This window comes from Melospiza melodia, chromosome 13 (assembly GCF_035770615.1).
Source record: "Melospiza melodia melodia isolate bMelMel2 chromosome 13, bMelMel2.pri, whole genome shotgun sequence".
Classification (NCBI taxonomy): Eukaryota; Metazoa; Chordata; class Aves; order Passeriformes; family Passerellidae; genus Melospiza; species Melospiza melodia.
The window spans coordinates 6,973,194-6,998,643 of NC_086206.1; the positions used below are offsets into that span (position 1 = coordinate 6,973,194).

The window sequence follows — 25,450 nt, forward strand, 5'->3', positions numbered from 1 at the left end:
TTATCCCAAACTCCCAGCCGCCTGCTGCTCTCTTCCTTTCCCCACTGGTTGAGGTACTAGGAAGGTGCAGCCTTCTTGAACTGCCTACCCCATATTCTCCCTTGAAACCACTATTCTACCCCAAAGTTCAGAAGTTCAGGCCCCCTTACCTACCTCACGAGCCAAACTGCCAGGGTGCGATAAAAAAACCACTGCCCAAAGTCAGTGGAGACATCAAGACCCATTTCAAAGACGTTAACGCCCGTAATACCCATCCAAATATTTGCAGACACTAGGAGAGGTGTGTGCTATCAATGACATGAAAGTGTGCCACGGGACCTTGCAGGCAAATAAATTCTCCGTGCTTGGTAAGCTTAGGGGTCAGCAGCTCTGTGCGAGTGGCGACATGCCGCTGTCGCGACAGGGCTGGGGTGGCTCAGGACGCGGGGCTGGAACAAGGGAGGCTCAGGGAGCCCCGGCGGTGACTGAGGTCCCCGCCCGAGGACTGTGCGGCGCCCGGAGCCGCGAAAGCCGTGCCGAGCTCCGCCCCAGGACCAGCACCCCCGAAGCGGGCCGTGCTCCGGGGCCGGCACCCCTCAGCCCGGCGGTACTCCAAGGCCGGCAGCCCCGAAGCGGGTCGTGCTCCGGGGCCGGCACCCCTCAGCCCGGCGGTGCTCCAAGGCCGGCACCCCCGAAGCGGGCCGTGCTCGGGCGCCGGCACCCCCTCAGCCCGGCGGCGCTCCAAGGCCGGCAGCCCCGAAGCGGGTCGTGCTCCGGGGCCCGGAACCCCGCCCAGCCCGGCCCGGCAGCAGCAACGCCGCGGGCGCCGCTGCAGTAGCGGACAGCACCACAGGGCGGCAGCACGCGCTTTGAGGCGCCCGACGCCTAGGCCGTTAACGCCGCAAAACCGCGGCCAAGGTTCTTTCATTACCACAGAGGGATCTTTTCTTGCAATTTCAAGCAGATTTTTTGTTAATGTATATGTACAAAAGTTGTATTTGTACTTTCAAACCCGATCGATCTAAGAAGTGTTGACTATTTTAAACCCACATATATAATAATGAATAAAGGGCTATTTTAAAATCAATTTATAATAAAAATGAGAAACCTTAGTTTTTTTCACCTCTCCCTCCTATGAACTGTCAGGCATTTTGGGGCTACAACCTTCCTTTTTTGACAGACTCTGCATGACACCCCTTTCCGCACCTGCTCCTCCACCCTCTCACTCCCTCCCACTGACATCAGGGTGCCCTGTGCATGCATGTATGTGTTTGGCTAAACCCACTTTTTGCTTCTACTTCACAGAAGAGGCCTTGTTTTTTTGAACAAAAACCAGAGGTAACTTACACCTCTTAAATAACCCACTAGAGACTGATCTACCAGCCCCCCCAAAAAATCCCCACCTTACATTGTAGTTCGGTATTAAACATGTCAAAGAAGAACAGAACCAAGAGAAGGCAAACATCTGCTCCACAGCTGTTTTTTTCAAGTAGGTAATTTCTGTTGTCATCAGGATGCAGAGCAAGACCAAAAATAGATTACATCCACTCTTAAGTGTTTTTACTCCAGATACTGCTTTGCCAGTACCTCTTATCAGGTGAAGATTGTAATTAAGCACAGTGCCTTTAGAACCCTGACTGCAACTAACATTTTTAATTAACAACTACATGAACAAGCCACAATTGCATCAACTATCAACAATTACATCAACTGTTTAATTCACAATAATACAATTCTTGTCAGAGGGAAAAGGAATTTCTCCTCCGAGTTACTCATCACTTTCTGTATCGCTGTCTTCTGAGGACTCAAACCACTCCTCAGATCCTGCAGGAGGGTAGTTCAGTTTTCCAGAACCTGCAAGTGATTAACAAGGTGTTACTTTCATAAATCAGGAAAAAATGAGCTCCAGAATAAATACTATCCAATGACCCAGCCCAGCAAGCCCCAAGTGCTTTTGACTACAAACTGGACCAAAACACTCAGAACCAATTTTATCTGCCCTTAGTCTGTGCTGACAGAACAGTGCCCTGCTGCCTCTAGTTTGCTCTAGAGGTCCCCTCAGCTCTTTTCAAAGAATCTGAGCAACCTGCTGGAAAAAATTAGTATTTCAGATGAAGGCAATGCAAAGAGAGAAGGCTGATCATTTTATGTTATCAACTCAGATTCATACAATCCTTACCAACTGTAAAAGGCCTTTCATCTTCAGACTCTTGCCAGCATTCAAAATCCAAGGACACATGAACATTCTGTTGACAAAACCAGAGTTTGAAATACCTGCTCTGATGCACAGCAAACATGTTCAGAACATTCAGTAACTCTCAAATTAATTTTCACTTCACCTTGTTCTTCAGTAACTTGCACCATGTTCCTTTCTTCTCTTTTACCAATAAAATCACAGCCTCTGTATCCTTAACCACACATGTGGACTTCTCTGCAATTACTGACTGATACAGCTCCAGGTCAGCCACGTAATGTTTCCCTTCTGAATAAGCACTGCAATATACAGTAAGTTTAAAAACACTAAATCCCAAAGACATTTTTCTGATTATACCAAAGCTTCTTAAACCTACCTGAAAGTCACCAACCTACCTGAAAGTCACCTTTTCTCTACAGAACTCACATCTACTCTCAGTTGCTCTCGGTATTTGTACCTTCAGTGTCACACTCACATCATCTTGAAACCACTTGATTAGTGGATGACAGCTGAAAGAAAGTTCATTTAATAGGTGTTTTCCAAAGCAGAAAAGCACTGAGGTTTAGCCAAGCTGTCTCACACAGAGCCAGAATTTGTCTATGAAGTCACAACTCAGTCAAGGGGCCTGGGCCATGCAGACCTGACACCAGCACAACATGGGAATGAATCACTTTATTCCTACCCCTTCTGCTGATGCACAGTAGAGTCTTCTGCTTCCTTTGTTTGAATTACACAATCTAAAAAGACATCAAAAAACATCTTTTATACTTCCTTATACTACAGAAACCAGGTATTTCCAGAATTTCCCTATACTATCACAAAAATAACTTGGTAGTAACCAAATTACTGTCTTTGTCTTTTATATTGTGTACTTCTTATCCTGAACGATTTCATCAAGTTAACAATTCAACTAAAAATTTTAATTATCAAAAATACTCTAGTTAGTGTTACAAGATTTAACAAAACCTAACCAAACACGCTATTTTCCAGGTCAGGTAAAGGTTTTCTCCAGTTTCAAAACATTATTTGACACCTGAAACAATTCAGGGAATTAGTGGGGAGTTTCAGGAATGAAATGATTAATGGTGGTGTCAGCATCACAGCTCAAAACATGGCATAAGTGTGACTATTAACAGGGGAAACAAACCTTCTGCAGTAAGCACTCCAGCCTTTTTATCTGCTAGAACTTCCTTACCTTCCACTCATGTGTCAGCTGCTAGCAGGTAATCCTGTCCCCCTGCTATGCCTAAGCATTTCTAAGCCTCCACTGACAGAACAGTAAACACATCCTTGAGATTAGATGAAAAAGAAATGAGGGGGAGCACCATTTTCTGCCATTCTCAGTCTTGGGAAAAAAATTACCCCAAGAACCACTTTATTTCAACAGATTTTAATTCCCTTCAATCCTGTGGCCTTGGACTGCACAGCTCTTGTCCCCTTTACAGCAGAGATGTCCTGCTCACATGTTCCACTCACAGCCAAAGAATTCCAAGCTCTCAAGGACAGAGCATCCCCCAGACAGCCGCACAGAGTAGCAAGAGTCACTCTCAGCATCTCCTGACTGCTCAGAGAAGGCAGCTCTGGCTGACTGCAAACAGCAGCCACATGGTGCTGCTCTCTGTACCCAGAGCAGTCTGCAGCTGCCAGGGTGACTGTTAGGTTGGTATCAACCACCTAACTTGAATTCACATTTGAAAACTTGTGGAAAGCACTGAAAACTTACTGCTTGGAGGAGTCACAGAACTGTTGCAGCTTTCAGCAGAATTTTCCTGTACCAATGGATCCTGTGGACTGGGTACGTCCTCTAGATCAGCAGTGTCCTCTTCTGTGCTTCTGAACACAGGACAAAGCAGTTTTAAAAAAAAAACCACAAATGACAGTCAGCTTCACCTTCCTTTGCCTTCCCCTACTTTAATCTGTACCTTTTTAACAAAGCCTGCACTGCAGTTCCCAATTTTTCAACAGTAGTCTCAGGCTCAGCAGGTCTGTAAAAAAATGACCCAAGCAGCTGAATTACACACATTTCAGCACACAGAATCACAGTAAAGCTGTCTGGTCCCTAGCATTAAATGCTTTGGCAATGACATGGAGGATCCTAAAGTTCCTTTCCCAGGAGAAAGGAATAAATACAAACAGGTTGTGCCTGAGACACCAGATACTGACTGACTGGTAAACACCCAAACCAGCTACTGAGCATCATAAATTGGAATAGAATCTGAATTCAGACTCTGTACTAGCTATAAAGTTAGTAAGTTAAGAGTTACAGAGTTAGGAAAGTTACTAACTTGCCTGTCTGCATCAAATTCCAGGTTAGTATTTCCTAGAATTAGAATTTTCTTTTCCTTGCTGTTATGGGGCTAAGGAGTAGTTAATGGGAAGTAGACACATTACAAACACAAGTGTTCCTGCATTTAAATGAACATCACTGCCAGTAATATTATTCATATTCAGTTAAATACAGTTTTTCTCTTAATAAAATATAAGCTGAAAAAAAAGTTGCTAACACTTACAAAGGCTCCAAGCTGTGTCCATGATCCACAGCTGGTGTCTGTGCACACAGCTTCTGAATTTCTCCTACATGTTCAGGATTGTCAGTTCCCAAACCCGTTGACAGAATCTCAGACCGAATGTTGTACTCATTGACCCACATCCTCATCGTGGGGAGATGGGTAACTGCAACCTTGAATTACAGGACAACATAAAGGAAAAGCACAGCTCTTCAATGGTCTCCCTCCAACTCACAGCTGCTCTTTTAGTCAGACTGCAAACACAGCCTACTGACTTTATGCCTACAGGCAATTTGGTTTCCCTGATTTTCAGACAGGACCCTCCCCATGTTCAATAGGTGATAATGGCTCCAGTAATTGGCGGTGTGCCCTAACAGAACAGGATGGCAATTAGGTGAACAGTGCCAGCCCTGACCATGGGACAGCCATAACAAACCTCATGCAGTACAGAACTGAGTCCCATGCATCCTGAGAACAGCTGAGGGGGTGGGGGACACAATAAAAACCCCAAAGCCTAGAAACTGCTGAAAGGTTGAGCTACACCATATGGGAACTGAAAAGAATGACTTCCAGATAATTTTCTCTTTCCAATCCAGTTTTCACTTGACTCACTCCACAAAACCAAGGAGTCTGCTGATGCTAATGGATGTGAAACTGAAAACAAGAAAACTCCAAGAACAAGAGCAGCCATTTTTCCTGTTATGATCAAGGAAATGAAGGAGCAAAGTTTTGAACTTTTTTTATTTGCAGAAAAATGTAGATTAAAACCAACTACAAAGTAGTGTAAGGGCTGTAAGAGTAGAATTAAGGATTTGTAAACAAAATAAATTAAGTCTACTTCAAGAGTTGTTGGATATTAGCAAACCATCTTGGAGGATCCAAGTTTCATTCTTCCAGTGGAATGTAACAAACTGCAGAACTGATTTCACAAGACAAACTACTGAACACCAGCACCTCCCAAATACACTTTTTTTACTACCTTTGTGGAACAGTCCTGGACCATGTGCAGATATACTACGACTTCCCAGTGCTGCCATGCTGTACCTACCATTGGGTCAACCCAAACTGTCCTTCCCAAGGTTTGCACCACTTTTGCATGATGAACTTTTCCTTTAATTTTGTGATTGATGTGATCAGTCACCTAGGAAAAACAAGTTATCACAGCACTTGAGATGTATGGATACCAACACAGCTTTACAGTCACTTTAACTACAATGGAACAACATCTTCTGAGCTTAACAATGAAAAGGGTATTGAACAAATACAGTTTTGAGTAAACCAGTGGCACACTTTAACTTAACTCCAAGTTAGAACAGTAAAAGCCTTCAAGGATAATGAAAGATCACTCAAACACAGATCAATTCAGAGAGGCTACACATCCCCTGCTCCTCCCCCAGAATCCAAAGTAGTGAGAACCTAGTCTAAAAGAAAGAAATTCAAATTATTAGGAAAAAAAAATCCCAATAAGTCCCCCGTATTATTTCATAGAAAAATAAAAAAAAGAAAATTTGCCTTCTTAGAACCTGCCCCAACTGCAGGTATTTAGTGTCAATACTAGTAAGCAATGCAAGTTTGGTACCCAAGCTTACAGTTTGTAACTGTTTTCCCATAGAAAACAGAAAGAGAACATAAAGAATGTAAAGGAAATAGCATGCAAAACCAGCTTATTACCTTTGGATTCCATTCAACTTCATTATCTATGGGTTTTACCCTACAAACTATAATTTCCACAGCCTGAGGTGGCAGATCCTGAAACTTGACAGGCAAGTGAAGCAGCTGATCACTATTCACTTGACTTGTCCTGCCTTCATCTATGTATTTAATTGTGACCTTACAGGCATTTTCTTCATCTTTTGCTGGAGTCTCTACCACCTGAACCCTTCATATAACAAGAAAAGAAACACAGAATTATTATTCATGTAACCAGGTGTGCACGACATTTTTTAATACTGCTCTCATTTTAAAACTGATATTCCTCCAAGCCCACTCTGTAACCAAGTGCATGTGTGGGAACCATCTTGTTTGCCATTCATGAGCTCAGAGCAGGCAAGAGCTTTTTAAAAGCATTACTGCCATAGCAGTGAGTTTTTTGCTGCTTTTGAGGACTTTTTCTTTACCCAACAGTCAAGTTTTTTAAAATCTTTGCATAAAGACATGCACATGAATCAAGTAAAAAGCCAACAAAATTCTACCTGTGGCAAATGGCTCCCTCACGTAACCCATACAACACTGACTTCTCCACAGCAGTCACAGAAATCCTGTGTCCTGGTACCTTGAAGTAATCATTCATTTCTTTAGCAAGAGCTGTATACTGGTCCTTTTGTTTCCTGACTATTCGACCAAAGTACTTTGTTGCATGTACAATGAAGAGAGGCAGGATCTGAAGGGATCAAACACATCCACAGAAAGGAGGAGTGGGTGATTTCTCAAACCAATGAAATTTAGGTCTTTCTATATGGTAAACATACCTCTTTCTAGCCCCAAAAGGTGACAGATGTTGTACACACATAGTTCAGAAAACAGTGAGTTGTTGTTATTATTCTCAATCCTAACTGGCCACAGCTCAGTCAGCAGGACAGCAATGTATGAAACAGGAGCTGTTGGTGTCAGGTGATGATATTCCACCTCAGTGAACACCAGTGAGTTCTCACAATTGTCTGCCAGGCTATTAACCACTCACACGTTCTGCACCACTCCAGCTCTACTCTGAACACTCCCCAGCCTTACAGGGAGAACTAACTGCTTTGTTTGCACCAAAAGGACTTAAATAAAAGCCTACAAACACACAGTTGTGCACACCAATGTGTAAAATGCTGCTTTGAGAGCACCTCAGATAAAGCCCAACTCTCAGAGGGAGCTGGAGACACAAACTCTTACTGGGATATGAAGAATCACTGTAGCAAAGTCAACCCTGTAGCCATGAAGGTTTCATGGATGTGCAACTACTGAAAAAGAAGTCTAACTAAACCAGCACCCTAGAGCAAAAATCTTCCAAAGCACTGGTATTTTTGAAGTAAATAACTCAAATGTTCTACCTACAAGAGAGCAGCTCCCCATTTCTTGGGCATACAATAAATGAAAATACGTTCTCTAATCCCAAGGCCAGAAAATGCTCAGCTTTCAGTAAGTTTGCACAAACACGTCAGCTAAGAAAAATATCCTTCCACTTCAACTTCCCCTCACTCCCACAGATTACTCTGTGTTTCCTCTACAAGAAATGAAGTTTCTATAAGCCTCCATCTTTGTTAATTTTGATACAGAGTCGCAAATTATAAAAGGAATGAATACACAGAACACAAGTCATCTTCCCACAAAATGTCAATCTTCAAAACAGGAAAAAAACCTGAGGTAAACTCAGAATTGCCCACAAAACACAACACAAAGAACATCTGGCACACTTGATTTATGCAAGGGAGAGTACATTAATCCTACTGCAGTAGGGTTAATGGAATTAAAAAAAAAAAAAGTAACATGCTAAGTAGCTGTTTAAGACCTGTTTCTCTTGGTACCCAAGCCCAAGGAAAACTGTAACTTACTGTCACACGTTCAGGTGTTTCTATCATTTCAGCTGCAATACTCTGGGCCATGTCTACTGATGAATTAATTTGATGACGATCTGGACACACTGTTCTGTTCCTACATTTAAAAAAACCATAACAAGTTTAGGAAAAAGTTCTTTGCTTTCAGTCGTAAACTCCTGTTAAGTGACTTGCAACAGGCAACAGAAAAAAAATACCATAAGCAAAACCTGTTTTACATAAAAGCATCAAACAGGAAAATTCACCAAGGAATCAGCAGCAATCATCACTGAGGGCAAAAATGCTGACGCTTCCTTACCTGCAAATCCCAAATGTTTTCAGAGAAGCACACAGGGGTCTTGAAAATTTCTTGTCTTCCTCAGATTCCTGCACCATGGCAGTCAAATAATAGAGTTCTTCTGGAATTTCAGCTTCTGCATGCTTTAAGTAGTAGAAAATCTCAGGTGAATGACAGGAACTGTTCTCTGTCAGCAGAATGACTGACTGTGCCTTCGTCTCTTCCTGACCTACAGCAGAATCCTAGAAATAATGAGAAATATTTTGAGAAAATGTTTATGTATCCATCAGTAATGACCCAGTGTAGCACCACCCAGTCAAGGTTCACCCAAACCTTTATGCCAGGGCAGAAGTTGTCACTCATGCTTTGCAGGCGCTGCCCAAAGGCTGCTGGAGATGGGAAACTGAAATGGATCACCCAAGCTGCATCTGTGATCCCCAAGGAGGGCAGGCAGTCATCTGTTAAAACTAAGCACAAGTTTCACACAGATGTGTAACTGTAATAACTCAAACATGGGAAGCATCACATCACCACACCACAGCTGATTTCCTTCTCCCAACTGGAAGATGGATTTTTTCCCCAATACATTCCTACAAGGGTTTTTATTTCTCCAGTCAATAAATCTCATCAGCATATGGCAGACACAGCATTTCATGCCAAGCTCACAGCACTCTCCATTTCCTGTCAGCACCACAGAATGCAGAGAACTGAGCACCACTCAGTAATTCACAGGAGACAGCTGAAACAGTGCAGGAGTTCTCACAGCTCTGTGCAGAGCTACGTCCACCTTCTTGTTTTTATATATAACATAGGATAAAGGCCTTTGTTAGTGCAAAAAAATTGAAAAATAACCCTAATGGAACTTACAGAAAATTATTACAAACAATCTTTGTAGTTTGGAAATTATTTCAGACTTTGTATCTCCTCTGTAGCAGAGAAAATTGTAAAATGGTGGAAAATCTTTGAATACATTCATAGTTCTTTAAAATAAGCAGGGAAAATAATAACAGGAGAAAATTAGAAAAAAAACCAAAACAAAACAAAACAAAAAAAAAAAAAAAAACAAAACAAAAAAAAAACCAAAAAAACCCCAAAAAACAAACAAAAAAACCCACAAAAAACCCCCAAAGCCCTGTAGCATTAAGAAGTAAACAGAGAACTGGCAAGAGTTCATAGGGATCTGCCCCTGTGGAAGTGTGAGATAAGCCAGTGTAAGTGCTTGGTGCAGATCTCAGCTCTGCATTAAGATAAAATCCCAACCAGACAGAGAATCCTCACCTAACACAGCAGGAGTGCCAGAACTGTGCATTTTTCTCCACCTCTCCAAGACACACTCAGCATTACACTTGCTCTCTTTATGCTTTTTCAAGGAAACTATTGAGTTGCTCTTCAGTGCCTGCATGGCAAAGTAAAAAGTTACACATTCCTGCAATGCTGCAGTACTTGCTCCAATCAAATCTAAGAGGCAGCATCTCTAACTAGAATTTAGCACATCTTGCTGTAGAGAGATAATGAAAGAGCTAATGAAATTTAGGTTGCTTATATGAAAAAATAATATATTAATGGAGAAAAGGTTCATTAATTTCCTGTTGTCATAATACATTAGACATTTAAAAAAATAAAAATCTCAAGCTTTTCCCCTCATTAGTGTGTTCTCTCTGATTCCATGATCTAACAACATGCAGATTCATGTTTCAGTCTCTCAGAACAAGCATTCTTCATCACGTGAAACCCTGAAATATTTTCATAGGCCATGTAAAAGATTTGAAGTCAGTTTTCAAAGAATTCTTGCCCAACAAGAATTACTATGAAGAGATTTAATCCTACTAACATCAACAAGCACTTTTTTTGAAGTGCTGGCAGGGTTGGTTTTGAAACGCTTGAACCCTCAAATATTCAAGGGAAATGTGTTAGAAAGTTACAATCCCAAACAAGATTTGCTTCCATTAACAATCACCAAAGAATAAACATTCCCGATGCACCAATATTTACATCAGAAATGAATCCTTTAAGTATCACATGATCTATGTCAGCTAATTGCTGATAGTCAGTCTGGGGTTACTTTTAGCAGGCATGATTAACTTCCAAATTCACATCCCACCTTTATTCTCAGAAGCCAAGATATTTTAATTTGTTATCAACTTAAAAAAAAACCCTGCTTATTTAAGTTTAAATGCTTTCTTACCTTATGAATCATCTCTACTTCAGTTACTGAGTCAGTGAAGACCAGCACTTTCTGAAGATTCCTCTGGGTAAAATCCAAGATTTTAAGTAACTCAGCAGTTCTGTTGCTGCTTATGCAGGGCTGCACCACCTAAAAGCAAATACAAAACTGAGAGCTGCTAATTCATATAACCCATACATATTTTACTATATAATTCTTCCTAATCCTAACCTTGATGCATGCACACATTGACCCTTTCAGTTCTGCTCAGTCATTAAGGCTTCTCACAAAAACTTTGGGTTTTCAGTTTCCTTACATGCCATGGGTATCTCTTTTGGAGATTTCCCAACACTTAAAATCCACAAATGATGCCACGCTGAGACATGCTATAATTCAAATCAAACTTAAACCATTTTGTGTTATTCCTCAGGGCTATACCACATTGACTGGAAACTAAGTGAAAAGATACCTAACAATATGTAATAGGCCTTCTAGAAATTTGAGGTCAACAGTTTGGTATTGTGTGAAAGCAGCAAACCAAATGCTTTACTTGATCTGCCTTGGCACGCCTTACCTTGTAGTTCTGCCAGCCACAGCTAACAACTGCAAAACATTCTGGTCAAGAACTGCACTGTTTGCAAATACATCTCAAATTTAGACTCATTTGCACTAACCACAAAATAGTCAAGGGACTGTCTTCATTTCAGTCCTAGAAAAGCAATAAGAGACCTCCAGCTTGTTCAGTGACTCACCTGATTTCTAACTTCAGCTCACACTGGGAGGCAGCACTGCAGCACCCCCTGCTTCCAATAAACCAGCAGCAGCCACATATCCAAGCAGTGACACATTTTCCTAAGTTTTACCTGTTGCACATTTCCAAAGATGGCAGCCTCTTCAATAACAGTTATCACAATGTGAGGATCATTCATGAACTCCTTTATCAAGGGTGTGATGTGTTTATTCCACTGAGTTCCCACAGCAATGATCTGATGTGGTAGATTCCCCCGTGGCCGAGCAGTGGCCTTCTTGTAACAATCCAGTAGGGTAAACACCTAGGAAGGAAAGAGATTTTTTTTTCTCTCCTCTCATCATATTCCAGCAAGCAGATGACAGCTCAGAAAAAAAACGGAGTCTCAGAGCATTGCTTTTTCCAGTCACAAAGCCACTATCACAGCAAACTGCAAGTCTCATCCCCCAAAAGAACAGCTTGGTATGTACACTTTTATCTTATTCTCTGCATGACTTCTGAAACAAAAGAAAGCAACAGAACAGCATATCCACGTGCATGCAGGATTCTGTCCAGAGAAGATGGAAATATCAAGAAGATGATGTGTTGAAATTTGCAGTATAAAAAGCCTCCACAAAGACTGGAGAGGGCAGAGACATTCAGCAAAAACTAGGTGGTAACTACACGACAAGCCCAACACAGTTAATTCGTAAATACAAAAATAAAAAGTAGATTTAAAAAAGAGGTTCACAATAAACCCACTTCCAGGGTTTTTTTCCTCAGGGTGTGCCACTGTTCCAGACTCATGCACAACTGGAACAGCATTTTGCCAAGTGGCTGTGTAAGGCATTTACCTGTTCAGAAGTGTCAGAGAACAGCACCTGGATCTCATCAAGAACAAGATGGCAAAGCCTACACAAGAGGCCAGGGTTATGTTCCAGCAGTCTCAGGAGGTTGTATGGTGTAGTCACTACTACTTCACCTACAAGGTGGAGGGAAAGACTGTCACTATTAACTTACTACTTGAAAGAGTATTACTGTGACAACAAAGGACATGGTAGCTTTATTTAAAAATGGTCACATTTGTATTTCAGATTCATCATCTCAAAACTGGGGAGTCTGTGTTTTTCTACTCCTGCAAGTTACCCAAGACACGAGAGTGTGAGGCTCTGATATTTTGAAATCCAGTGAAATGTCTGAAGGGTAGCAAGTTTACAAAGCAGGATGTCATCTCATTTTCCAGTAAGGTACTGGAAGTAGAGGTAATAACTGCAGAACCAAACAGCCAGAAAGGAAATATTTATAAATAGATGCAAGAGCAATTTCAGGAAAGTTCAGTTTCAACAGCAGAATAAAGCAAACATTGTAGCTTAGGAACTTACACAGATGTGTGTGCATGTGTATCTATCTACACATGGAAATAAAACTACACCAATCTTCACTAGTGCAAATACACCAACAGCTCTGCTGCTTACAGGCCTGAATTCACCCACCAGGCTCAAACTGAACAATGGATGAAAAAATACCAACTACTGAAATGGGATTTTACACAATTCTTCATAGTTCTATCCATAGTTCTTATTCTCTTGGCACAACAAAAGCCACTTTTGAAAATGCAGGAATTAAACAAAGGCACCAAACCAGAACACACCTAAATATTTTAAGTATATATATCTAAGTACAATATATCTAAGCAGGGCAAGTCTCCCAACAGCTTTTTCATTATTTCTATGCTACTTCTCTGTGGGGCACCCTGAGCATGCTACTGAGTTAGATACAATAAATGCTCAGTACTTTGTGTAACAGCAAATTGTAAATCACCATTTAAACAAGTAAATCGAGAACCTGAGAAGGAGAAATTGTTCTTTCACAGGCTCCTGCAATTAAGGCAGCCCACACTGCCTTCAGGCATAACAAAGATGATGACAAAGTGTTCTTACAGCCTCGGATTTCCATTTGGCTGGCAGCTTCCTTGTTCTGCCCGAGGGTTATCAGCATGGGGTGAAGGTGTCTGCAGCCCTTCCTGTATGTTTTCAGCAGGTCAAAAACAAGCTGTGCCTTTTTCCATCCAGGACATAAAATCAGTGCTAGTGGCTACATACACAGGTACAAAAATTGACAACATTTGTTACACAGAAGTAAAGAACCTTGAGAATCCTGTCTTACTAGGGTTGTACTGGGCCTTTTTCAGAGGTCCCTTACAACCTCAGTAATTCTATGATCTAACAGAAGCTAGAAAATGCACTGTAGTATTTGAAACAGCTAATACCAATTTTTGTTTAATAAATACATACTACTCATGCAGAAACAAAGCTCCATTGTGTATTTAAGTGCCAGGGCATGAACCACTTGGTGGGGATTGCTTTAAAAGTAAGTTTGGGACTTGCCCCATTCACAGAGTTCACCCAAGGCCTCTAAGCAGAGGCCTCACAGAAACTGGCAGGCATCATGAAGATACATGGAGATGACACCAATGTATACATGCCAAACATTCAGACTAGAAACAGGTTCTCTGGTCCAACATATACATACCCCACTCATGTTTGGCAAGGCTTGGTAGTGACCTTCCTGCAGCAGTGTAAGAACTGGTGGAATATATAACAAGGGATCGTTTCCCTGATGGGAGATGGCAACGACATCACAGCCCCCAGCTACTGGTGGCCAACAGTAGGACTGGGTGAAGGAAGGGCCTGAAAACTTGTTCAAAGCAAGTTCCTACAGAAACAGAAATTAAGAATTTCCCACTAAATCAGTGTACTTAAACACCAACAAGACAAGACAAAGGGTAACAACAAGCGATTTAAAAGCTTTTGACCCATTACATAATAAATGTCCTTAACAGATAATATGAAAAACCATCTTCTGGGCTCAGCTGTTACATTACTGTTTTAAAATTCAAATCCACTTGTAGCAGGGCTAATATACCAGAAAAAAAATGTGTAAAATTGTTACAGCATTTCTCCAAAGCTTTATTTATTCAACCATATGAACAACCTTGCACATTACTCAATCAAAGTAAGGTATTACTGTAATATTTACTATGACAATTTGAGGTATGAAACTTGTCTTAAAAAGATAATCAATGTAGTATCATCACCTCTACCTTTTTCAAACCATCAGAAAGTGGTGCTGTTTCCAAAACTGATGATGGTTCAATTTTCTTGCTCAGGAACACAAAGTTTTTTTCTTTCCCAACATCTTGTAAACTCTGAAATCATGAGACAAATAGATGATAATGGCAATACTTACCAAAAGGGGTTTAGCTTACATAAAACTCAGAAGCACCCACTGTATTTAAAAAAAAGGCATTTTGATGTAAATGAATCAAATTCTAAATTCAATTTAAACATGCTTTGTACATACTGATAGGTTACACAGACCAAGGGTGAGATGAGAATTTGTTATTGCTATTTTAAAGGAAGAAAGATGGTCTGAACTGTCTTAAAGCCCTCAAGAGATACAGTGGACACTCTGTGTACAGCTGGCACTCTTCCCACACGGAGCAGCACGAGGCAGGGACAGCAGCCACAGTGCAGATGGCAGCTTCTCTCCATTGCTCCTTCTCTATTCTCTGCTCCAATGCAGGTCCTCCACAGACTGCAATCCCTTCAGAAACACCTGCATGGAGCTCCTTCTACTCCTCTGACCCTGGCATTGACTGTTTCTCACAATTTTTTGTTCCTTTCCCTGTGTTTTACCCTTTCTTGAATTCAGGGAGGCATCCCCAACTCGGCCGGCTCAGCTCTGGCCTGCAGAGGCCAATGCAGGAGCAGTCAGCCCCTGACCTCCTTCCACAGAGACCCAATGCTACCAAAACCAAAATGCTTGCAGCACAAGACAAGTTAAATAAAAGTTAATGTTTGAAATACCTGTTGGTCATCTTCAGCTCTGTGTGTCTGAAGGTAACTGGAATTCAGGAACTGTGGAATCCTGAGAAACAGAGATATTAAAAAGAACATAAATTCAAAAGAAAAACATCATTTATAAATACCACCAGTACTTCCCAAGTGTCATGACGCAATTCACTTCAAGTGACATATCTATGTCCATGAGAAAAATCCTCAATACAAAAGCAGAAATCAAAACACACCCTGGGAAAGCAAAACTTAGTGAAAATAATCTTTCAGAATATTTTTCAAAATTAAGTTCCCTGACATTGGAAGAAAAATAAACTGGACTGTAGAAAAAAAAGGCTTCTTAAAGTTCCAAAACATAGAACAACTCATCTTTGCATCAGCTAGAAACTGACAGAAGAAACACTCCTGAAGTTTACTTCATCTGCATCAACTGACCTGCAGCACAGTGAAAGCACTGCACAAACTGACCCACTCATATTTCATTAAATCCAGAAACTTTATAAATCACACCAAAAATAAAATAAAGCAAATTAACACACTTAGTATGCAGAAAAATACCTCCCCACCACATGCCTGTTGTCAAGCTACTGTTTAGAAATAACTGGTTATTTTTCCAGGGTAACTCCTTCCCCAAAAGCATGTGTATGGAGCTTCCCTCCCCCTCTGCCCTTTAGAGGCCCAAGAACAGTAACTGCAAACACACTACAGCTCCCAGCTGTCTGATGACAGAATCATTCTGAATATTTAACAAACTGCACCACACCTCTCTGTCTGAACTGCTTTATCTTCCTTGGAAGGCAAATCTGGCACCGTGCTGACCACCTAGGAAGGAAACACATTTTAAACACTAAAATACTGTTCAAAAGTAATATTTAAAACACAAAGTTGAAAGTGTTTTTCTCATGTGGGATTCTCCAAATAATCTGCAGCATTCTTTTCCAAATTTGAAGTTGCTTTGACTAAGGCAACAATTTTGATGAAACAAGCTTCAGGAAACTGTCTAAAAACAACAAGCTGGGTGACTACAGCACTCCTAATCTGGCCTATGTATATGTTAGCTTACATTTCACAATTCATTACAAAATGTAGTACTTACAGGCACTGCATTGTCATTTAGATCTGTGTGTGACCTTTGGGATGGCTTTTTAGGAACAGAATTACAACCACCAAGACCTAAAAAGATAAATAAAATGGAGACAGCCATTTCTGATTATCTGAACACACAAAAAGCCAGAGATGGACACCATGTGCCCCAGTCACTGTGATCCAAGACAGGACATTCCCATTCCCCACATCCAAGTAAACACATCAAGTGCTGCATGCAGGACTGTCCCCCCAGCTGTGGGTCCCACCTGGCCCAAGATGTGGTGACACCTCCTCCCCAAAGGGCAGTTTTGGCCTGGCAAGAAACGTAGGACCAACAAACTCCACTGGAACACCCTCAACATTTAAGGACACTTCATCATCAGAAACATCTGAGGAACTCCCTGCAGTCCCTTCATCTTCCTTGTAATGAGCAAAGTGCTTTGCAACCAGATCATCATTAACACAGATCTATAAAAAAAACCCAAACAAGATCTTTTTTATTCAGTGTCAACAAGCAGTAAGCTACACCAACACATATTTGTTTAAAATTTTTGTGAAGATTTAAACAAAAGCAGTACTTTTAAATATGATAAAAACCCCAAACAAAATCCAACTAAACAGAATCCCAGACATAAGAAATACCAACGAATGCTTTCTGTCAAATACTAGTTCTAAAAAAAGCCAAGTCCTATTTTCATGTATGATCTTTCAACAGGTGTTAATTACTGAGTTCCAGGTTTCTGGCCAAAATTCTGTACTGAATTAACTCTATGAGTCCTGAAAGAACCTTCTGATCCAGTGAAGCCTCTATTTCTTTTAGATTCAGCACACATCAAAATCTGGCAAAAAAAAAGGCAGTATTAGGCCTAAAACAACTTCTATCTACTATACAGCTGTGTAAGTCTGGCAGTAGCTACAGCAGAGATTTGACACAAGTTACACATTTTGGCAAGTGGAACTAGACTTGGTATTTTTTCCAGCTCCTGGAGGACTCATCTGTATGCAAGAGTGTGAAATTTTAGTTATTTTTACAGTATGATGCAGCTGCCTTACTGAAACATCTTCAAACATGATACCACACGACGTACACCAAATAATGCACACAGTTATCCACTTAAATACTGGCTGGACTTCACTTGCTTGTCAATGATGAAAAAGAAAAAAGGTTAATGCAGAGAAAAATACAAGTTCTGCCTCTTGGAATTTCTCCAGAGGCTTACAATGAACATCATGTAATAAAAACCTCTAATAAGTTAATGATTTAGCTTCTACTGTATCTGAAAAAAACTTGAAAGCCATGCTTTCCAATCTTACACTAATAGCAAAGTACACTAATAGAGTTGGAAATATGAAAGTATCTTACCTTTTCATCTTTTATAGTCACAAAAAGGAACACCTCTAACACTTTATCTTCTACTGTCTGTATTGTGGCTTTAACCTCGGTAGCCTCTAAATGCAGTAATGAACACAAGAAAAAAGATTAGACCCCATCACACTGTCAGCATTCTTTACCTGCACTGAGACAGACAAAATCAGGCATCACAATTAAAAACGTGTAACGCTTGTTATTGCACCTAAGTGAAATGAGGAATTTAGCAATAAAAACTTAAAAGCTCCAAAAAGGAACTCGTCCTTAGTCTTTGGAGGAGGTTTGATTAATGATCAGATTTAATGATCTCTTGAGACAAACCACTCTTAGTTCTACACTGAAAGTCTTGGTTTGCTCTTAGACTCTGACAGTCTGGGGCACCAGCACGTGCTTTTCAAGAGAGACATTTCCTTTTCTTGAAAGAAGTTGTATTTGCACATCTGTACAGCTTTGTTACACTTCATTTGGGCAAACACAGCTAATCCAAGTCCTGAAGCACCTCTGTACATGCAGGACAGCTGTGATGCACATTCAGTCTCATGCTGAATACACAGAATGGGTCCAATGTTCTAAACAAACGTGACATGAATGCTCCCTCAGTCAGCCTAATCTAGCCTAAACACAATTTAACTACCAAAATTTATGCAGCATGGAAGCCCAGAGTTCCCAAAATACAGCTCCAAGTACTTGTGCCTTAGTCCCATCATACTTAGGCAGCTCCTTTCTCATTTTTTTTTAACTTACAGCGTTTATAAATATAATCAAGCATACTCAACTATAATCAACTTGTACACAAGTACTACATTTCTCTAACAACTGATTTTTCCCAAAACTGAAGTGTTATTTACCTTCAAGAAGCTTTCGGAAATGCTGAATGGCAGCAGTATCCCATCTTTTGGCTGGTCTAGGAAAATAAACACAATCAGTTTTTCCAGATTATCAAACATGAAAACAGTAATTAAAAAAATATTCTATACAAGCACAAAGCTCTAAATCATGAAAATTCTTACAAAGTGCACAGCTACACAAATCAGCAGAATCTGATTACTCAGCACATCACTTTAGTTTGGTAATATTGTTCCAGTTCACCAGTACTACGAATTGATCAAAATTAAAAGATGTTTTGTCAAGGTATCATAGCTCGCACCAAATATAAGATATGAAGAAATCACAGAATCATTTAGGTTGGAAAAAAAACCCAGGATCATTGTGTCCAACCACTAACTCAGCACTACCAAGGCCACCACTCAACAATGTCCCTTAGTGCCACATCTATACATACCTTTTAAATCCCTCCAGGGTTGGTGACTCCACCAGTTCCCTGGAGAGCATTGTTCTCTCAGCTGGAAGAGAGCTGATTTTCCTCTTAGTAGCTGGTACAGTTCTGTGTTCTACGCTTACTGTGAGAATACTGCAGGTTTCCCCTTGAAATATAATCCCTCCTAAAAACTTCTACACTGAACCCTCCCACTTCAGAAATGCACAAACAGAAGGTATTTCCTAGCTCTCCTTACCCTATTTTGGCAGTGTTTTCACAGTAGTCAATATGCAGTGTCAGTGGCTTCGTGCAGTGCAGCCGACACTTCTTTGCTCTGTGGGGGATCTTTGCAAATGCTCCTGGTAAAACTCGAATGCTGCAAAACAAATTGGAAATTATCTCATTTTACAGGGCAGAATTTGTTCTCCAGAAGTCACTGGTCTCACAAACCACCTCCTGTTACCCTGAATTTAACAACACAGTTCTTCCAGGAGTTTGGATCCCACTGGCTCCCTCTTTGAAACTACTTACTCTAAGAGGTGCCATCAGGACCAACAGGTCAATGGGATTGCTGTTCTATTCGTTATTAATACATATTCTAATTACCTGGAATCTTTCTGATCTGATCCTTTGCCACTGCAGCAAGTCTTCTTGCTACTCATCGTCTAAGCATCTTCATGGTATTTTACCCATTATCAAGATATCTTCGTGGTACTTAACCCATTATCCAGTTGTTTTCCAACAAAGCAACAGTTGTTTTTCAACAAATCAACAGTCAACTTAAAACATTATTTATTTTAAAATACTTTAAGTAACATCTAATTTTGTGGAATACTACCAAAACCAATTTGGTGAAGTTTCTTGTGCTCCAAGTTGCATATTTTAATAGACAAACTTTAAGAGCTGGACTAGCTTGCTCTGAAACACAAGAATGTATTTTTCAAGATGTTAAAAACACAAGGTTTTACACTCATTTCATCAAGAGCTCGGAACCTGTGAAAAACTCACCTTTTTTGACACCATGACAACACAAACTGTCAGCTCTTAGTAAACAAGCTGTTCCAAGTGAAACCCTGCTTCTGTAGATGGTTTTTATGCCTAAACTTCATTGGCCACAATATTTTTTTTTGTATATACCGAATTAATAAATGAGAATATAAAGGTAAGTTGTAACTAGCAATCACACATCTCAATCACAACAGACTGACACTTCTATTCTAAATCTTTAAAAAAGCAAAACCTAAAATGGAATGCATCTTTATCACAAAATAAGGACTGGTTTGCACTTAGTGTATCATTTGGTGAGCAGCTTCTTGTGGACACAACCTATACCTCACTTAACTAAATAAATATTAAGAGCAGCTGTATCTACTAACAAATTTATTACATGTGATGCATTAACAAATACATGACAATAACAAAAACGCCTACCTCTTTGATGGAACATAGCAGTACTTGGCATAATCCACGAGGAAACAGCTGAGCTGGTAACCATCTGCCTGGCACCACACTGACTGCACCAGAGCCCTGCACCAGCACTTCAGCTCCTCACTGAAAACCACATAAACCTGAGCAGAGACAAAGAACAAGACAGCAGCTTCTTTCACATAACCCCAGTTACACTCAAAGGCAAGGACACAGTATTTATTACACAGCCTTCCATTTTCTTAGCAAAATGCAAACCTTATAGCTCACAGTTAGAAGGCTTACAGATGAGAAAACACAACTCACAGAGATGCTGTATCTGTTTTTGTGTGTAAAATTAAAAAAAAAACACAACATATACTTGATTCTTCACCACCAAATAGATTCAAATAATAGATTTCTATGTGGAGCAAGGATCTTACCTGGCCTTTTTTTATCTCCTCTTGTTTCACTTCATCTGTATCTTTGTAAGAGGTATAAAACTGTTCCATTTCAGCATTCAGGTTTTCATACACAGTTTCACCAACTACACCAGGCACAGGTTCTTTCACAGCAATCCAAAAGCAACTTGGATCCCCAGCCTGGGCCAAGAAGCGGAGAATAAATACTACTGACTTTTAAGAGTATCTGAGCAGATGTTAAAATAAAACTTGATTTTCACAGGGCATCTTCAAAGTTATGGTGACTGACACTGAGACACAGAATGTTAATACATGAAACATCTTTCACCTTCACAGCATTAGTTCATGAAATGGCTTCTCAGCTTCCAAGTTTCTTTAGCACTGCAACAAACACCATGGGGGGGTCTACAAGGGAACAGCATTATCTAAAAAGTTGGTTAAACCAAACAGTGGAAAAAGTGCAAAGACAAAGGTTTTTACTTCCATATGAAGTCCTCAGGCCTGGAGAATATCAGAGTGGGAAATCCCATCTATTATGCCTATTGCTGTTTTGAGAAGCAGAATTTCTGTGTAGAGGTAATACAGGTGTTTGGAGAGGCTTGGAGGCACTCTCATGGACATGCTGGGCTCCATGTTGGGAGAAAGATCAAAGCTCAGAGATCATAAGAAGCACAGGGGAGCTCACAGGGTTCCTGATGAATCCTGCTAGGAGGGGCTGAGCCGCCAGTGTCCACCTGGGTGTGCCCCAGATCCTCCGGTTAAATAAATTTACTCTCTTTATTTCAGCTGTGGTTTTTCTGGCTGCCTGCCCGTGTTAATTCACACTCCAACTCACACATTTTACAACAAAAACAATAAAATAAAACCTAAAACAAACACAAATATGACTCCACAAGTGCAAAGAAATGCTGGTGAATGGAAATACACAGGCAACATCTTTTTTGTAAATGTGACCTCAAGAAATTCACATGGAAACAGACATCAATCCTTTAAATTAAAAAAAACAAACAGCATACCTTTAATACTGCGACTTCCATGTTTACCTCCTGTGTCTCCCTTATCACTACTGTAAAAGAAAAACATTTGATGAACCATTCTGATCCCCACCATTTTTTTCAAAGCCTATTTGAAGATCATACACCTAAAGCAAACCTATAAATTTTTACTACTCCTGTCAGAAGTACTAGTTTAAGCAACTTATTTTTATAATTTACATGCTTCAAAGCATTCAAACCAGCTTTCTTAGCGAGGGACTATGTTAAAGCCTAATTAGGATTTACCATCCATACTGCATTTTTTCCATTCAAAGGCCGGCAGAAATAGCCTGATCACAGTCAAGTGCTGTTACAACCTACCTACATGATCAAATGAACAAGAACACCAGAAGAGAATATTTACAACTTTAAAAAAAATCCCTCAGCCTAATACAAAAGAGGAATCCAAAACTTAGCAAACAAGTTTAATATCACAGATTTTTATTAGCATTTCACACTACATCTGTCTGCAGTGGTACATACCAGACCGAGGAGTTACAACAGAATAATGAAACTTCCAGCAAATAACTGGCAATTCATTTTGGCACAAACCAAAACATCGCGGAATCACATCGTGGTATCATCACCGCAGAGTCCAGTTTACAACTTACAAGAATTTACAATTGAAGTAGATGCCTAATTAAATATTTCAGAAAAGGAAAGTGAATACACTGTCCTTCCATTTCCAAACAAGCCTGAATCTGCTGAACAAGCCAGAATCCAGCAGCAACAGCGCTACCCTGAGGTGACACACAGCGACAAGCGGTAAGCGACAGCAGTGACCATTCCCACTGAACGTGACAACGGAACAGCTGAAACGATTGCAGAAGCTTCGCCCAAGACCGCTCAACACAAACAAAGCTCCTGAGTCACACACTCCTTTCTTACCCTGCACCAAGAGATTATCAGTGCTGCCTTAGATTTTTAATGTAGACTTTTCTTTCAGCAATAACATGCGAAAGCCGTAAGTAAGTTCAGCTGAAGTGTCAGGTTAATTAGTGCAAACCCACTAAATGGCCCATCAACGTGGCAGGGATGAAGCACATCAACAGGACCAGTTCTCCCAATCCACTCCAAGTAACATTCCCGCTTTGTTAAGAACGGAGTAGGGAAACAAACGCTTGCTAAAATCCCACACCTACCACTAGACAGTACTCAACCTGTAAAAATGCTGTACATCACTAAAACCCTCGCCCCACCTGCTACACTAACACAGACCTAGGGAAGGCAGAAGGAATCTCTGCAGCCATCCCGGGGTGTGCAGACACTCCCGTTATCCCTCTGCCAGCCGAGCTCCACCTAACCCCTGCTTACCCGGGAGGCGCGGAGCGAGGAACAGCGCCCTCAGAAACACCTTCTTCGCTTTACTCCCAATTCCCAGTCCCCATTTCCCCCTATTCTGCCATAGCTCCACGCTCTTTCCCGTAGGAACGAGCCCACTCACCTCGTCCTCCAGCGCTGCACGGCTCCGCAAGCCACCCAGCCACCCGCTCCCCGCGGAACTTTCCAGAACCCGCAGCGCTCCCGCCTCCAGAGCCGCCCCGGGGCGGGCCAGAGCCCAGAACAGCCCAACCCCAGCTCCATGGGATGCCCTGCCACTCCCCGCGGAACTTTCCAGAACCCGCAGCGCTACCGCCCCCCAGAGCCGCCCTGGGGCGGGTCGGAGCCCAGAACAGCCCATCCCCGGCTCCATGGGATGCCCTGCCACTCCCCGCGGAACCTTCCAGAATCCGCAGCGCTCCCGCCCCCAGAGCCGCCCTGGGGCGGGCCGGAGCCCAGAACAGCCCATCCCCGGCTCCACAAGCCGCTCTGCTGCCCGCGGAACCTTCCAGAACCCGCAGCGCTGCCGCCCCCAGAACCGCCCCGGGGCGGGTCAGAGCCCAGAACCGCCCATCCCCGGCTCCTCAGGCCCGGGTTGTGGCCAAAGGCACTGGCAGCTGTTCCCGGCTGTAAAAAACACCTCAAACGCTGCGGGAAATCTCACAAAGCGCAGGGAAGTCCGTCGTCTTGCTTTTTGTATAAAATGGGAACCAAACTCATAGCGGAAGAATGAAAGCCTTTGTTACTGCAAGCAACTTGAAATCAAGAATATTCTACTAGGATTTGAGGGAAATTATTACAATGAACCTTTGGGATTTGGAATTTATTTCAGGCTTAAAGTCTCTGTAGCAGAGGCAGTGGTGAAATAGTGGTAGTTCTTTGGAAAAGCTGGTTGTTCTTGACTAATGCAGGGACCACAACCACAGGAAAAAAGGAAAACACAAAACAGGTGTAGCACCAAGAAAATGGACAACTGAAAAGAGTTCATAGGGATCTGCCCCTCTGGAAGTGGTGAAATAACTTAGTATAAGTCCTTGGTGTAGTTCTTAGCTCTGCAGGAAGACATAACCCCAGCCAGACAGGGAGAGCCCTCACCTAACACAAGTGCCAAAACTGCATTTTTTTCACATCTGGCATCACCCCTGCACACCTCTCCTGCCCTCATTCCCATATCCACACTCCTGCTGTGCTCGGGTGCTAAATAATTTATCAAAAAAATTTTCTCATAATACTTACTTTCTACCATAAAAGTAAACGGGTAGAATAACCATAAGAGGCAGAAGAATAAAAGAAATCCTTTGTGTATTTCAATTTGTCATCTCAGGGGATATGGTCTAGATGAATACAGCAATAAAGTGAAGGTTCTAGGAGAGCACACTGTCACTTGTTGAAGGCATTACTGGATGAGAACTCCTGGAAACTGACTGCCCTTGGGGATAAAGAAGCAGGAGAGAAGAGAGCTGGCAGCTCTTTAAGCATCTTTTCCTTGAAGCACAAAAACTCCTTGATTCTCATATGTAAGAAATCAGGGAGGAGACCAAAGAAGCAGAGTAAGACCCTTCTGGTCTGACTGGAGTGCAACAAAGAAAGGCACTGGCACTGGAAACAGGGATACATATCCATAGGCGAGAATATAGGAATGGTGCTTGGGGATATAGGAGTGGGATCAGGAGAGCTAAGGCACAACCGGAGCTGAATGTGGCAAGGGATCTGAAGAAAAAACCCAAAAAACTCCCAGAGGTATATTGATTAGAAAAGGAGAACTACTTAAACAAATGTATATCCCTACCCCAAATACTTCAGTAATAATGCACACAGAGAGGGCTGACAGGGTTTCTTTGACATTTGATTTTATGGCTCAGTTTTTGCTGCAGTCATGCTGCCCATATTTCCCATGTCCTTGAACTTCAAGGTGAGGAAATTAAGTGCTTTTTGTTGTAGGAGAAAACCAAGTTCAAGGCCATCTCAGAAGCCTGAACATAGACAAGTGCTTGGGGACTTGATGAGACGCATCCTGGGGTTCTGGGGGAACTAGCAAGGGTGGGTCCATTGCATTGGAGAAGTCAGGGCAGGCAGGTGAAGTCTCCAGTGACAGGAGGAAAGGGAATGTCACACCCAGCCAGAATATTCAGGTGTTCTAATGCACAACACACAGTGCTCTGCTTTTGTGGTCATTGTTCAGCACAGGTTTACAAACCTCAACAAGGTCTGCAAAACCAGCACCAGCCTGGGTATGTTCTGAGGGAGAAGAGAAAGACACACCTTTTTTTCAGTATTTTTTTTAATCCAAATAAATGCTACAAACCAATTCAA

The 25,450-nt window shown here is 41.5% G+C and overlaps 1 protein-coding gene across 1 annotated transcript; it reads right to left on the minus strand.

The window, feature by feature from the left end:
• Nucleotides 1–1,660: 1,660 nt before the first annotated feature.
• On the minus strand, nt 1,661–21,845 carry TDRD12 (tudor domain containing 12). The gene is made up of 31 exons (XM_063167546.1): nt 21,800–21,845; nt 20,805–20,963; nt 20,389–20,525; nt 19,214–19,333; nt 18,548–18,603; nt 17,694–17,779; nt 16,597–16,798; nt 16,341–16,417; nt 16,008–16,066; nt 15,257–15,317; nt 14,491–14,595; nt 13,920–14,102; nt 13,328–13,481; nt 12,242–12,369; nt 11,524–11,712; nt 10,682–10,810; nt 9,775–9,892; nt 8,830–8,963; nt 8,518–8,738; nt 8,217–8,316; nt 6,873–7,060; nt 6,352–6,559; nt 5,729–5,821; nt 4,684–4,853; nt 4,096–4,158; nt 3,897–4,006; nt 2,856–2,910; nt 2,569–2,682; nt 2,319–2,472; nt 2,159–2,225; nt 1,661–1,833 (listed from the first exon to the last, which is right to left on the minus strand). Exons 1-31 carry the CDS (start codon nt 21,818–21,820, stop codon nt 1,748–1,750), a joined length of 3,747 nt encoding a protein of 1,248 aa, XP_063023616.1. The 5' UTR covers nt 21,821–21,845; the 3' UTR covers nt 1,661–1,747.
• Nucleotides 21,846–25,450: the final 3,605 nt, after the last annotated feature.